The sequence below is a fragment of the Saimiri boliviensis genome, chromosome 1 (assembly GCF_048565385.1).
Source record: "Saimiri boliviensis isolate mSaiBol1 chromosome 1, mSaiBol1.pri, whole genome shotgun sequence".
NCBI lineage: Eukaryota > Metazoa > Chordata > Mammalia > Primates > Cebidae > Saimiri > Saimiri boliviensis.
The window spans coordinates 52,658,472-52,672,686 of NC_133449.1; the positions used below are offsets into that span (position 1 = coordinate 52,658,472).

The 14,215-nt window shown below is 49.5% G+C and overlaps 1 protein-coding gene across 2 annotated transcripts; it reads right to left on the reverse strand.

Annotated features, from left to right (window-relative positions):
- Positions 1 to 3,790: 3,790 nt before the first annotated feature.
- On the reverse strand, positions 3,791 to 8,199 carry GNLY (granulysin). Of its 2 annotated transcripts, XM_074397410.1 has the most exons (6): positions 8,081 to 8,199; positions 7,582 to 7,662; positions 7,164 to 7,267; positions 6,552 to 6,650; positions 4,931 to 5,102; positions 3,791 to 4,036 (listed from the first exon to the last, which is right to left on the reverse strand). In XM_074397410.1, exons 1-6 carry the CDS (start codon positions 8,130 to 8,132, stop codon positions 4,026 to 4,028), a joined length of 519 nt encoding a protein of 172 aa, XP_074253511.1. In that variant the 5' UTR covers positions 8,133 to 8,199; the 3' UTR covers positions 3,791 to 4,025. The 2 variants fall into 2 exon arrangements, with proteins under 2 accessions (XP_074253511.1, XP_039336287.2); XM_039480353.2 differs by lacking the exon at positions 7,582 to 7,662 and having other exon boundaries at positions 3,799 to 4,036.
- Positions 8,200 to 14,215: the final 6,016 nt, after the last annotated feature.

A 14,215-nucleotide genomic window follows, 5' to 3' on the forward strand; every position in this document is an offset into this window, starting at 1 on the left:
TTCAAATCTAGAGAAAAGTTGTGTCTTCATCTATTTGTGTTGCTATAAAGGAACACCTGAGGCTGGGTAGTTTATAAAGAAAGAGGTTTGCTTGGCTCACAGTTCCCTAAGCTACACCAGAGGCGCGGCCCCACAATGTGCATCTGGTGAAGGCCTCAAGCTGCTTCTACGTTTGGCCATGCGCAGTGGCTCACGCCTGGAATCCCAACACTTTGGGAGAACAAGTTGGACGGATCACTTGAAGTCCGGAGTTCAAGACCAGCCTGGCCAACATAGAGAAACACCGACTCTACTAAAAACATAAAAATTCACCAAGTATGGTATTAGGGGCCTAAACTCCCAGCTACTGCAGAGGCTGAGGCAGGGGCATCACTTGAACCCAGGAACCTGGGTGCTATATGTTGCACCAACCACTGCACTCCAGCCTAGGTGACAGAGCAAGACTCCTTCTCAAAACAGAAAAAGGTGTTTCCACTTATGGCACAAGGGAAAGGGAGAAAGTGTGTGCAGAGGTCACATGGTGAGAAAAGAAGAGAGAGGAGATTTAACAAGCAACTCTCACAAAAACTAATATAACAAGCAGCTCTCACAGAAACTAATAGAGCAAGAACTCACTCATTACCACAAGAATTAAGGGATCCACCTCCATGACTCAAACACCTCCCCTAGGTCCCACCTCCGATACTGGGGGTCACATTTCAACATGAAGTTTGGAAGTTGCAATCTTGCAGCTTGCTATAGATTCGGGGATTTCACCTTCCAAACGTCCCAGTGTAAACAGGAGCACCTATTTACTCGTAAATAGCATTCCCCACTGTTAACACTTTCCCACAGGGATGTGGTATATGCCTTATCACACTCATTCTTTGTGTCCGTATTGTATTTTTTTTTTTTTTTTTTTTTTGAGACGGAGTTTCGCTCTTGTTACCCAGGCTGGAGTGCAATGGCACGATCTCGGCTCACCACAACAGCCTCCTGGGTTCAAGCAATTCTCGTGCCTCAGCCTCCCGAGTAGCTGGGACTACAGGCACCGGCCACCATGCCCAGCTAATTTTTGTATTTTTAGTAGAGACAGGGTTTCACCATGTTGACCAGGATGGTCTCGATCTCTTGACCTCGTGATCCACCCGCCTCGGCTTCCCAAAGTGCTGGGATTATAGGCGTGAGCCACTGCGCCTGGCTGTATTTTTTTTTTTTCCGAATCATTTCACTGTAATTGCAGATGTGAGTACCTATTATTCTTTGAATACTTTAGTGTATACTTTCTAACAAGGACACTGCCATACGTAACCATAGTACAACCATCAGAATCAGAAATTAACACTGACAGAATATGACCATCACCGATTCCAGTCCCATTTTATCAATTCCCCCAATTATGTTCTTTATAGATCGGGATCCAAACTACAATCATGTGTTGCAATCAGTTGTCATGCTGCCTTCTATCTGGAACAGTTCTTCAATCTTTATTTGTCTTTTGTTACTTTGGCATTTTTGAAGAGGACAGGCTAGAGTGCAGTGGCTCACGCCTGTAATCCCAGCACTTTGAGAGGAAAAGGCAGGCAGGTGACTTGAAGTCAGGAGTTTGAGACCAACCTAGCCAACATGGTGAAACCCCCTCTCTACAAAAAAATACAAAACTAGCCAGGTATAGTGCTACATTCCTGTAATCCCAAGCTACTCAGGAGACTGAGGCAGGAGACTACGTTGAACCCAGGAGGCAGAGATTGCAGTGAGCCCAGATCACACAACTGGGAGCCTGGGTGAGATACTGAGACTCACGCTCAGAAGAAAAAAAAAAAAAAAAAAGAGGACAGGCTAAGCACTTTGTAAAATGTCAGTTTGGGTTTGCTTTGAGGTTTCCTCATGATTTTTGCGTTTTCAGCAGGAACAATAGAAAAGCTGTAGTATATTTCTCTCACAGCATTATGTATTATGAGGCTCTTGATATTGACTTGCCCCATGAGAGGTGGCATTAACTTTCATCAGCTGACAGCTTTCTCCACTGACAGGTTAACTAATAATGGAATGTATTAGTTGATATCATATTACTGAGCCAGGCCCAGTGCTGCACACCTGTACACCCGTACTCCCAGCTACTCTGGAGGCTGAGATGAGAGGATCCCTTGAGGGCAGGAGTTTGAGGATGCAGTGTGCGAAGATCATGCTGAGAAGAGCCTCAGCACTCCTGCCTGGGAGATAACATGAGACTCTTGTCTCTGAAAGGATAAACATGTCAACGCAGCATGGCGGCTCACGTCTGTAATCCCAGCACTTTGGGAGGCTGAGGCGGGCAGATCGCCTGAGGTCGGGAGTTTAAGATCAGCCTGACCAACATGAAGAAACCCCATCTCTACTAAAAAAATCAAAATTAGCCAGGTGTGCTGGTACACACCTGTAATCCCAGCTACCCAGGAGGCTGAGGCAGGAGAATCGCTTGAACCCGGGAAGCAGAGGTTGCAGTGAGCTGAGATCATGCCACTGCACACCAGCCTGGGCAACAGAGTGACACTCTGTCTCAAAAATAAATAAAATGATTACCAATAAAAGTTTTTCATCCCCATTTTAAAAATTAATAATAAAGTTTTTGGTCAGAAAAAAAAGAAAAAGAAATACTTTTTAAAAATCAAGTTAGTAAGCATTTGATATATTCAGTGTAACAAATATGTTAGTAGGGTATACTTTGTAACTAGATCTACATTTATTAACTATCATTATAAGGTAGCATTTTTTCATTTCCCTTGTATATATTCATGTATTATTTGTATTTATATGAAGTCATGGATTCTACTTTATTCAATGAATTACAATCTGTTCTTGTCATCTATTCTGAGGCTCAAATAGCCCCAGATTTGGCATCAGTAATCACCTTGAACAACTTTAATTGAACCCAGAATAACACACCATTCTCCTCGAGGGGTGTGTCCATTTTCCCTCCTCCCACCAGTAGCAGCCCAGATTTTCATGTTTATTGTCAACCAAGTGATTGGGTTGGGATGGACCCCACCTCAGCCCCAGGGGTGTGCCCTGCTTAGCTTAAGCCAATCAGTGTATGTCATTATTCTCCAGAACACAGTGATTGGTCCAAGAGTGGGTAAATAACCCATGGGAACTGGCCAATGAGAACTGAGGAGATATCTGATAGGACTTCTGGGAAAGAAACTTCCTATCTCATTCCAAGGGAGCTCTCTCCCTCTGATGGCTACACTAAAGATGTGAGGTGTGGGCCTGTCGAAGCCGTTTCTGCTGCCAAGAGAGAAGCAAACCTGAAGACAATTTCTATATACAGAGGTTGGGAGAATGAAAAATTGCAATAAAAAAGAACTGGGGCTCTGGTGATGCCACACATTTCTGGATCATTCTGTGCCTGAACATATCTGTGGACTGCTTAATTATTTGAACCAGTAAATTCCCTTTTCAGAATGGGCGGAGACTCCTGTTGCTTGCCACCAAAGGACCCTAAGTGATACGCTCCCCCGAAACAGCAAAGGAAGGCTGCCTGTGGCAGGCAAGAAGCAAGAGGAGGGGTTATATTCCTTTCCACCAAAACAAAGCAAAACAAAAAGCCTCTAACCCGCTGGTCTCCCCCTCTAGTCTGAGAGCTTCTGGAGACATAGCCACTGTGTGTCCCGGCCTCTGGGAATAAGGCATGGCTGTGGCGAGTGCTCAATAGGCATTTCATGACTAACTGTATGACGGCTGTTAAGGCTGTCTGCTTCACCACTAAATCCATAGCATCTACAACAGTGTATGGGACACACAACAGACATTTGTTGAAGGACTGCACCGCTCACCCCAGCATGCCACTGACACCCACCTCAAATCGACCAAAGAAAAGTAAGCTTCAGCTAACATCTTGCTTGACATTTTATTCTCCTGAGGGGGAGGGCAGCAGAGGGAGTCCGGAGAGGGAGACTGGAGAGGGATTCTGAACCGAGGAAGGGAGGAGCCAGCAGCGTCTGCTGGGGTTCCCGGGATCTGAGGACAGGAGTCTGTGCTTCTTCCACAGGACAGGGCGACAGGGCTCAGAGAGGACCTGGAGCGGAGAGAAAAGCCAGCTGTGGGCAGGTGTGGTGGATCCCCAAGGAAAAGCAGGCACTCAGAATGTTATAAGTTCTCATAGCAACCTGCCCCTGCAGAGAACAAACAGCGGCACATCCAGGAAGCCAGTCGGGGGCCTGAGCAGGTTGTAAGGCCTTGAAGAGAAAAGCCACAAGCACCAATGACAGGAAATGGTAGGGACCCCTGATCTGCTAGCATGAAGTCCCAGAGCATCGGCAAGTGCCAGCTGAGCTGCCAGAGTCAATCACCGAGGCCCCTTTCTGGCCCCGTTTCCTTCAGCTGAGGCCTGTTGTCTCCGGGCAAGCCTGGGCAGCCATGGAGGGAGAGGCCTGGGGCTCCCTGGCCTGAAGGGATTCCCTAGCCCAGCTCTCAGGGCCCAGGGTTGTGCGGGAGGATGTGGCTCCAGCTCCTGACCCCAGGGGCCTGTGCTGGGCTGGGGACTGGAGTTTGACTAGGGGGTCTGATGTCCTTGAATAGCTCCAGTCTGAGGGCATTTCCTCACGGCCAGGTCCATACACACGGTGACCTCCTTCAATTCTCATTCTGATCTATCAGAAATCAAGATTGCTGTCTCCCCTTCACAGATGAAGATACTGAAGCTCAGAGAGGTCAAGTTATTTGCTTAAGGTCACACAGCCAGGGAGAGAAGGAGACCAGATTTTATTCCACGACCACCTGTGTCTGAGACCCAAGCTCTAATCAATATTTCTCAAACATTTCTAGCTAAAATCCATCTGCTCAATTCTCCACACTTTCCCATGCTGGGAGGTGGGGGAGTCATGTGTCCTAAGAAGGCAGCTTTGATGTATCCTGGGGGAAGCCGTGTTCAACCCTCGGGAGGAGCCCCTACTCTCACCTCTGCACTCACCCATAGAAGGTTTGCACATCCTGATGTCCACGCAGATCTTCTGGGCAGTTTTTCTGCCTATGATGTCCTGGATAAGTCTAGGCAGGTACCTCCTTATGGTCTTTAGGCAGAAGTCACGCCCTCGTGACTTCATCTTCCTGCACAGCCGGGTCGCAGCATCGGAAATGTCTTCCTGCAGGAGTAGTACCACGGCAGGCATGGTTATAGGGTGAGTCCTGCCCAGATCTGGCACCCTGCAGGTTCCAGCAGCCCTGGCAATGGGAGTACTGGGTGCAAGGAGCCAGTGGCCAGTTCCCATGGGGCCAGAGACTGTAGAGACAGGACTCGGCCCCCACTCCCAGTTCCCAAGGCCTGGCCCAAGCCTGGCCACATAGGGCTCATGAGACAAGGACAGTTACCCTTCTGGGGCCTCGGCCCCCTGTGCACCTGTCCCCTGCCTTCTGTGTGGAGAATGGTGCCTGTGGCTACCAGGCACACATTAAATGCTCTGCCATGTAGCTAGCTGGGTCCAGGACCTGGCTGGGGACTCCAGCTAGAGGGGGTGCATAGGGAAGACAGGTGGGGGTTGGGGGGATGGTCAGAGCATGGAGTCTTGGCTCATTTGGTTTTGAAGTCTCTTCTATGCCATCCCAGGGGAGGAGGATGAATCTGAGTATCCAGGGCTGAGTGTGAGCCTGCAGGGCCCGGATGCTGAGTAGTTTGGAGGAGCAGAGGACAGGCAAGGAGGGACAGTGAGACAATCATTCTCGGTAGTAGCTCAGTCATTTGTTAAGCATTTACTCAGTGCTGGGCGTGGAGTGAAGCACATCCCAGCCTTCAGCTCTTGTAAAAAGCTTCGGCAGCCAGGCCAGGTGGCTCATGCCTGTAATCCCAGCACTTTGGGAGGCTGAGGCAGGTGGATGGCTTCAGCTCAGATGTTGGAGACCAGCCTGGGTCCAACACAGTGAGACCTCGTCTCTACAAAAGTACAAAAATTAGCTGGGCATGGTGGCACACACCTGGAATCCCAGCTACTCAAAAGGCTCAATCAGGAGAATTGCTTGGGCCAGGGAGGCAGAGGTTTCAGTGAGCTGAGATCACACCACTGCACTCCAGCCGGGATCACAGAGTAACATCCTATCTCAAGAAAAAAAGAAAGCTTTGGCAACTTACAAGATCGGGACTGTCATCCATCCCATTTCAAAGATAAGATAACCGAGGCTCAGAAAGTGGAAGTGACTTGCCCACGGCTATGCGGCTTGGAAGTAACAGATCTGGGATTTATCAATCCTGACCCAGGCCTCTTGGGGAACCAGGTTCTCAAAGCTCTGCCTTGGACACAAATGTTAGGGCTTTAGGGAAAGATTCCCAACTTCTCTGGGACAAGCCCTCTTTGAGGATACATGATGAAAACCAGGTATACTCTATCCTCTGACTTACATGGTTCCAGAGAGTCACAAACAATTTCACAAGCTCTCTGAAATTCATGCACAGACATAGGGGGGCTCATAGCTTCCCTTCTAGGAAGCCATTCCCAGGGCCACTGTGCAGGGTGCCCTGGGCTCTCCCACCCCCATCCTGGTCACAGACCAGCCCCTCCATTGAGCAGCAGACAGGAGGCCCCGTGGCCCCTCAGCCTCACCTTGGTGGGCTCCTTCACCATGTCCTTCAGCGTCTGGATCATCCTCAGGCAGGTCTTGCAGCGGAAGCCCAGCATTTGTGTTTTGGTGAACAGATCACCCTGACAGGAAAAAAAGCCCCTTATGGTGGTCTCTCAGACACTCTAGGAGCGTGTGAAGGTGCCCAAGGAAGGGCCCTTGGTGTTTCTGAGGCCGGAGGGAACGTCTGTGATCTCTGCCCAGAGCATGGATACATTGAAGGCCTGAACTGGCTGCCTGGGCCCTGCCCACATTTCTGCTTGTCTTAGAGGCACGAAGAACCTGCCTCCCACCCCCTGAGGACTTTCCCAGCGCTGCGCTTGCCCCTCTCCTGCCGAGGAACTCCCAGGGGAGTCTGCTGCAGCCCTAGGCTCCTTGAAGGGTGAGACCCCAGAGGATCCCCTTGGGGGAGTTTACCAGGTGTCTGTACTCTCCTGGCCAGAGGGGAATTCAACAAAACCAGCATCTTCAGAAACAGCCCCGCTTCCACCCCCATCTCCTCCCCATTAGAGAGTTCCAGCCCTCACCCCAGGAGCCACCCAGGGAGGTGAGAAAGGAGAGGGGCTGTGGGAGGTGAGCAGAGAGCCAGCATGTACCTGGGGGCCCTCCTGGGCCAGGCATGGGGAGGATTGCTCCTTGTCACCCAGGTGGGCTGTCACCAGGTCATAGTACTCAGGGCTCAGACGAGAGACGACCAGACCTGAGGAAGAAGGCACTTCAGCTTCCCCTCTGCAGGTGGAAGGAGAGGAAAAGCCCACTCTCCTGTCTGGCGGGAGCCCAGGAGGTAGCCAGGGCCCAGGACAGGAGCTGGGCCTTGTAGGGGCCAGGAGACCTGTCCACACGCTCTGCCCTGGAGCCGCTCTGACCCACTCTCAGCACAAACACGTATTTTCACGCTCCTAGAAAGCCAGGAGGGGGAGACTCTCCCTTCTCCTCTGTTCCCCCAGCCACAAAGGTTTGGGGGTCTGTCTAGAAACTTCCCCCATCTCCTTTCAAGAGATTTTCTTTTTTTACCTTCCATCCAGATGGCCCAGCCAAATCCACTCTCCCTTCCAGGAGTGTCCTTGCCCTTGGGGCTCACACTGACCCCACGACCTGGGAGAGAGCAGGCTGCAGGGGCAGGGAGTCTGCCTTGAACAGGGAAGGGACCCTCTTCTCTCACCAGCCCTCACAATTTAAGCCAGTGTGGGCCCAAGGAAAAGCAGAGCCACCGAGGAGGGCCAATGGCCTTCACCACACAGATGAGGGGGCAGGGCCTTGGGAGGGAAAGGGGGGTCCCAGGCCCCTGTCCCTCCAGCCTGTCTCTCCTCCTCAGCCAGGCCACTGACAGGCTGGGCAGCACACTGGGCTAAGCCTGGCTCTGAGGGGACAGCCGGGCCTCCATGAGTCGGGAGAAAACCGGGGACAGTCTGGGGTACCTGGGTGCCCACAGAGTCCATGCTCCGGGTACAGCCAGCTTGAGAGTGCGGGGCTAGGAGGTCCATTAGGATGGATCCCAAGGGGAAGGCCTTACCTGGGTTGCCCAGGAGCATGGCGGCAAGGAGCAAGAGGGCCCAGGTAGCCATGGTGGGGCGGCTGCTGAAATGTCCTCCACACCCTGTGTTATGGGCAGGGAGACTGCAGCCTAACCTTTCTCAGGGTCCTGCTCTTTTTATATGTCATCTCCCCGTGTCACTGGGTTTACCACAAACACCAATACCAATTTGTGAAGAAGCAGGGCGGGGTGGTGGGAGCCCAGAAGGTTCATGTCCGTGGTCCACACCCCACCCCCACACAACTAGAATGTGGGGCTGCCGGAGGCCAGGCAGCTGCCGGGGTGCCTGGGGTGTTGGGGTGTGCTAATGGAGGGAGAAGCCCCTGCCGCAGGGGGTCAGGCAGGGCCCTTGCTCGTAAGCATCCCCATCCCTCCGCCTCTCCTCTCGCCTTCTCCCTCCTCCTCTCCCTGGATGTCCAGGCTGATGCTGTTCTTGGCCGCATCCTCATTCACACATTCTCCCAGCTACCAGATTTAGCAAACAAAAATTCCTGATTCCCGGTTAAATTTGAATATGATGAAGAACAAATAATTTAGTACAAGTATGTTCCAAATATTGCATGGGACATACATATACTAAAAATTATTGCCTGGTGTGGTGGCTCAAGCCTATAATGTCAGCACTTTGAGAAACCAAGCTGAGTGGATCGCCTGAGCTCAGGAGTTTGAGACCCACCAGGCTGGCAACATAGAGACCCCTATCTCTACAAAATAGCTTTTAAAATCAGCCTGTGCGGGTTTGGAGTGGTGGAAAAAAGCCAGGCATGGTGGCACATGCCTGTAGTCCCAGCTACTCAGGATTGCTGAGGCAGGAGGATTGCTTGAGCCCAGAAGGTCAAGGCTGCAGTGAGGCACCACTGCTCTCCAGACTGGGTGACACAATGAGACCGTGCTAAAAATATATATATATATTGTTTTCCTGAAATTCAAATTAAATTGAGCATCTTATATTTTCTCTGGCAATCCTAACCCAGCCCCTTCCTGGCTCAAATAAGGAAACTGAGGCTTGGAGAACAGGAAGTACTGACTTAAGCCATATGGTCTGCTGGGGACATAGCTGGGACCAGAAACTGGCCTCGCTCTTCTTTGGATTGTCCTTCATCTCAGGCTGATCAAATGGTTTAGGGACCCAGCCAGCACCAGTTGGCACCCCGTCTTCAGCACCTCCTGCCCTCAGATCCCACTTAAATATTATTATCTCATTATTTTACCTCCCAAGGAATCCCTTCACCTACAGAGTCCCAAACTTTAGCCCAGTCTTTTTTTCTAAAACATTGTATCCTTCCTGGGCTCTTTCAGGGCCCTGCTCTCTACTCTGCTCCTTTTTTTTTTTTTTTTTTTTTTAGGCTGGAGTGCAGTGCAGTGGTGCAATCTCAGTTCACTGCAACCTCTGCCTCCCAAGCAGCGGGGACTACAGGTGTGCACCACCAGAACCACCAGCTAATTTTGGGTTTTTTTTAGTAGAGATGGGATTTCATCACATTGGCCAGCCTGGTCTCAAGCTCCTGACCTCAAGTGGTCTGCCCATGTCAGCTAAGATTACAGGCGTGGGCCACTGTGCCCGGCCTCCACTCTGCTTCTGCTGAGAAGGAAAAAGATGGCAGAGTTCCAACATAGGAAGGCCTCTCACAAGCTGGGGGCACCTTGAGCAAGGACTCCAGTGCCCATCTGTCAAATGGGCCCCATCTCACCTGCTCGCAGGGCTCCAGGGTGGTGTGTTCCTGGGTGTGAGTAAGCTGCAGAGCCCGTGAAGTGCTGTGCAAAATAGGCTCTTGTCACACGTCGGCATTCCCAAAGTGGGCTCTGGAAAAACTGGCTCTGTGGGAAGCTGAAAGTGCTGCTGAGGAGAGCAGGGGTCCTGCCCTCAAGTGGAAATGCTGGGCTCACATGGTTCGCAGGCCTGCTTCCCGGGGCTCCTGGGTCCCTTTAGCATGCCCGTGTTGGAATCCACAGCCTTTCCCCACATCCTTTGGTTTTGGGATGTGATTCCTTGTGTGTGTGTGTGTGTGTGTGAGAGAGAGAGAGAGAAAGAGAGAGAGAGAGACAGTGTCTTGCTCTGTTGCCCAGGCTGGAGTGCAGTGGTGGGATCTCAGCTCACTGCAACCTCTGCCTCCTGGGTTCAAGTGATCCTTCCACCTCAGCCTCCTGAGCAACTGGAACTACAGGTGCATACCACCATGCCCACATAATTTTAAAACTTTTTCTTTGTAGAGACAGGGTCTCGTTATATTGCCCTGGCTGGTCTCCAGCTCTTGGGCTCCAGCCATCCTCCCTCCACCTCTCAAACTGCTGGGATTACAGGCGTGAGCCACCACACCTGCCCTTTGTGATGTGACTCTTGATGGATTAAGTGACAAGTAGCTGACCTGGTCACCCTCTCAGGCTGGAGTGACCAGGGGAGCTACTAGCCTAGCAACCTCTGGAGCCTTGGTGGCAGCTGTCATGGGAGCAGGAAACAGACAGACAGTCGGGCCCCACCCCAGAGATGCAGCCTGAGCTCCTTCTCATGCTCACTTCCTCTCCAGCTTAGAAAAAGGTGTGGGGGCGCAGAATCGAGAGTGAGAAAAGCAGGTTTGCAAAAGGCACCCCCTGAGGGATCAGACCAAACTGAGAGGAAGAAGACCCTTGAATCCTTTCTGGGTGTTCCTGGCTCCCCCAGGGAGACAGACACACTCACTCACATGCACACATACTCCCAACACATCCACATCACACACTAATACACACACAGACACACAGACACACACACACAGTAACCCTCTCTCCAAAATACACACATTCACACACACTCACAGACTCAGACACACTCCCAAACACCCATACACTTACATACAATTACAAACTAGCTTGAAGTCACACACTCTCACTCACACACACACCACACACACTCCACACCGTTATTCCTGCCCATGTGAAAGCCACTGAGTGTTGGACTAAGAAACATAGACATTCAGCATTTTAAGCACTTTTGGTCTCTTTTTATTTTTATTGAAAAAAATGTAATCAGGGTAAGAAAAAAAAAAACCACTTATAAGCTCACCAAACAGATACAAGCCTATTAAGATTTACAACACTCATTTATACTTTCAAATGCATAGGTTTGTAAATTATATATGTTACGTATACATACACTATATGTATATATACACATATAACAGGTGATTATATACAATAACAACTATTTTTTAATCTTTATTTTATTTTATTTTATTTTTTGTATAGATGGAGCCTGGCTATATTGCCCAGGCTGGTCTCTAATCCGGGCCTCAGATGATCCTCCTGCCTTGACCTCCCAAAGTGTTGAGATTACAGGCGTGAGCCACCATGCCCAGCCAAAAACTATTTTTGTTTTTTGTTTTCGCTTTTAGAGAACAAAAATAAATTTTTGTTTTAAGACTAACAGATACAGATATTTTTGTTTTATTTTATTTTTTAAATTCAGTTTTATTTATTTATTTTTGAATCAGGGTCTCAGTGTGTCACCCAGGTTGGAGTGCAATGACAAGATCATAGCTCACTGCAGCCTTGAACTCTTGGTCTCAAGGAATCTTCCCCCATCAGCTTCCCAAGTAGCTGGGAATGCAGGCAAACACCACTACACACTGCTAATGTTTTTTATTTTTTGTAGAGATGAGGTCTTACTATTGTTGCCCAGGCCGGTCTCAAGCTCTAGGGCGACGAATTATCCTCCTGCCTCAGACTCCCAAAGTGCTGAGATTGCAGGTGTCAGTCAGCCCAGGCTCCATGGCTCTGATCATGGGGAAAACAGAAAGAGTGAAGCAGAAAGACATGGTACCTGTACAGGAAAAGCAGGTCTTTCCAGGGACTCTCAGCATCCGCCTCAGTGATCTGAACTGTGTCAATGATGACCCCAGCTGCAAAGGGCAATAGGAAGGGAGTCGTTTGCTGGACCTTCACTGACAGTTTGTTTTTGTGTTGTTATTTGTTTTCTTTTTCTTTTTCTTTTTTGAGACAGAGTTTTACTCTTTTCACCCAGGCTAGATTGCAATGGCGTGTTCTCAGCTCACTGCAACCTCCTCCTCTCGGGTTCAAGTGATTCTTCTGTCTCAGCCTGAGTAGTTGCGATTATAGGCACCTACCACCATGCCTGGCTAATTTTTGTATTTTTAGTAGAGACAGGGTTTCACCATGTTGGTCAGCCTGGTCTCCAACTCCTGACCTCAGGTGACCCACCTGCCTCAACTTCCTAAAGTGCTGGGATTACAGGCATGAGCCATTGCGCCCAGCCTTCATTGACACTTTGAACAAAATTGGTATTCTGCTAGGGAGGATAAGAGGGAATGGAAATCATATAGGCAATGGCAGCATCAGCTACTGCAGGACTTTTTAAAAATATATATATATACAAGGTCTTGCTCTGTCCCTCAGACTAGAGTGCAGTGGTGCAATCACAGATCACTGCAGCTCAGTCTCCAGAAATCCCCCCACCTCAGCCTCTCAAGTAGATGAGACCACAGGTGCTTGCCACTACCACCCCTGCTGATTTTAAAATTTTTTGTATAGATGGGTCTCTATATGTTGCCCAGGCTGGTCTTGAACTCCTGGACTCAAACAATCCTCCTGCCTTGGCCTCCAAAGTGCTGGGATTATAGGCATGAGCAACCACTCGTGGCTTTGCAGGCAGGACTTTTTGATAAAAGAGGCATATTTCAGGAAGAATTGACAGGACTTTGTAGCTATTTGATTACAAGAAAGGAAGAAGAGAGGGGAGGCAAAGGCTTTACTAGTATTTGGGGCCCAGGAGGCTGAGAGACTCTCTGTGAACGTTAGGACAAGGAGCTTGCTGTTGAGAAGTTGAGTTTGAGATACTGCATTTGTGGCTGGCTTGTTTCCCCAGCTGTACATCAACCGCTTGAGGGCAGGGCTGCCTCTGCCTGTCAGGGTCTCCCATCATGCCTAGAACAGCTCTCAGACCAACTGGCAAACTCATTTCACCTCAGATGAGGAAACCAGGACTCAGAGAGGTCCAGTGAATTACTTGCCAAAACATAGCTAGGAAGGGGATGGTCTGAGGATTTGAATCCAGACCCCATGACTCCAAAACCCAGGTTTCCCCCCAGCCCTACCCTATCTCAGTCGCCAGGTTCTCAGTGCAGGGTCACCTACCCATCTCGGGGCCAGGTCAGGCACTACTCTCCCGTCTCAGTAGGCTCCCTCTCTCCTAACCACTGTAGACCTTGGTCTCATGGGTGAAGACCACACTGATGGAGGGGAAAAAGCCTTGAAAGATGACTCACATCTGTCATGATTGTGGAAAATTTGGTGAGACCAAATATTGCAGTGAGTGCTTGTCTGGGGTGTTGAGGGGTACGTGACAAAGCTCATGTCATTAGTTCCAAGCCTCCACCAGGCCTCTGGGGTCCCATGTCATAAGCAGCTGGGGTAAGTCTTACCCAATTCCCACCCACAGTACCCCAGGAACTAGCCCATTGCTTGTCAAGCCCAAGCCTCCAAAGAATTCCTGAGTAAAATATTGCCTTCTATATTGTCTTCTTTTTGTTTGTTTTGTTTTGTTTTGAGGCAGAGTCTGGCTCTTTCGCCCAGCCTGGAGTGCAGTGGCACAATCTCGGTTCACTGCAACCTCCGCCTCTTGGGTTCAAGCGATTCTCCTGCCTCAGCCTCTGGAGTAGCTGGGACTACAGGCATGGGTCACCATGCCCGGCTAATTTTTTTTTTGTATTTTTAGTAGAGACGGGTTTCACCACATTGCCCAGGCTGGTTTTGAACTCCTGACCTCAAACGATCTGCCTGCCTCAGCCTCCCGAAGTGCTGGGATTACAGGCATAAGTCATTGTGCCTGGCCGCCTTCTGTATCTTCTTTAGAAAATCTTTGCTTAAACTAAAATCTTTACTTAAACCAAAAAATCTTACTTAAACTAAAAACTAGAAAAAAAACACAAGAGGGTATTTTCACTTTTACATTGAGGTCTATAACTAATAGAGACAAACTATAATTTTAATTTTTACATTTAGGTCTATGACTCATCTCAGGTTAATGTATAGTGTAAGCTGGGTTGAAGTTCTGTTTTTTCATATCAATTTCTTGAAAAGATTTTTCCTTTCCCATTGAATTGGTTTGACATCTTGGTTGAA

Excerpts from the sequence above, each read along its gene's own strand:
- GNLY (XM_074397410.1), bottom strand. The coding sequence starts at position 8,132 with ATGGCTACCTGGGCCCTCTTGCTCCTTGCCGCCATGCTCCTGGGCAAC. Across the intron at positions 7,663-8,080 it reads CATGCTCCTGGGCAACCCAG|GTCGTGGGGTCAGTGTGAGC; the intron begins GTAAGGCCTTCC and ends GCTCTCTCCCAG. Across the intron at positions 5,103-6,551 it reads TGGTGAAGGAGCCCACCAAG|GAAGACATTTCCGATGCTGC; the intron begins GTGAGGCTGAGG and ends CTACTCCTGCAG.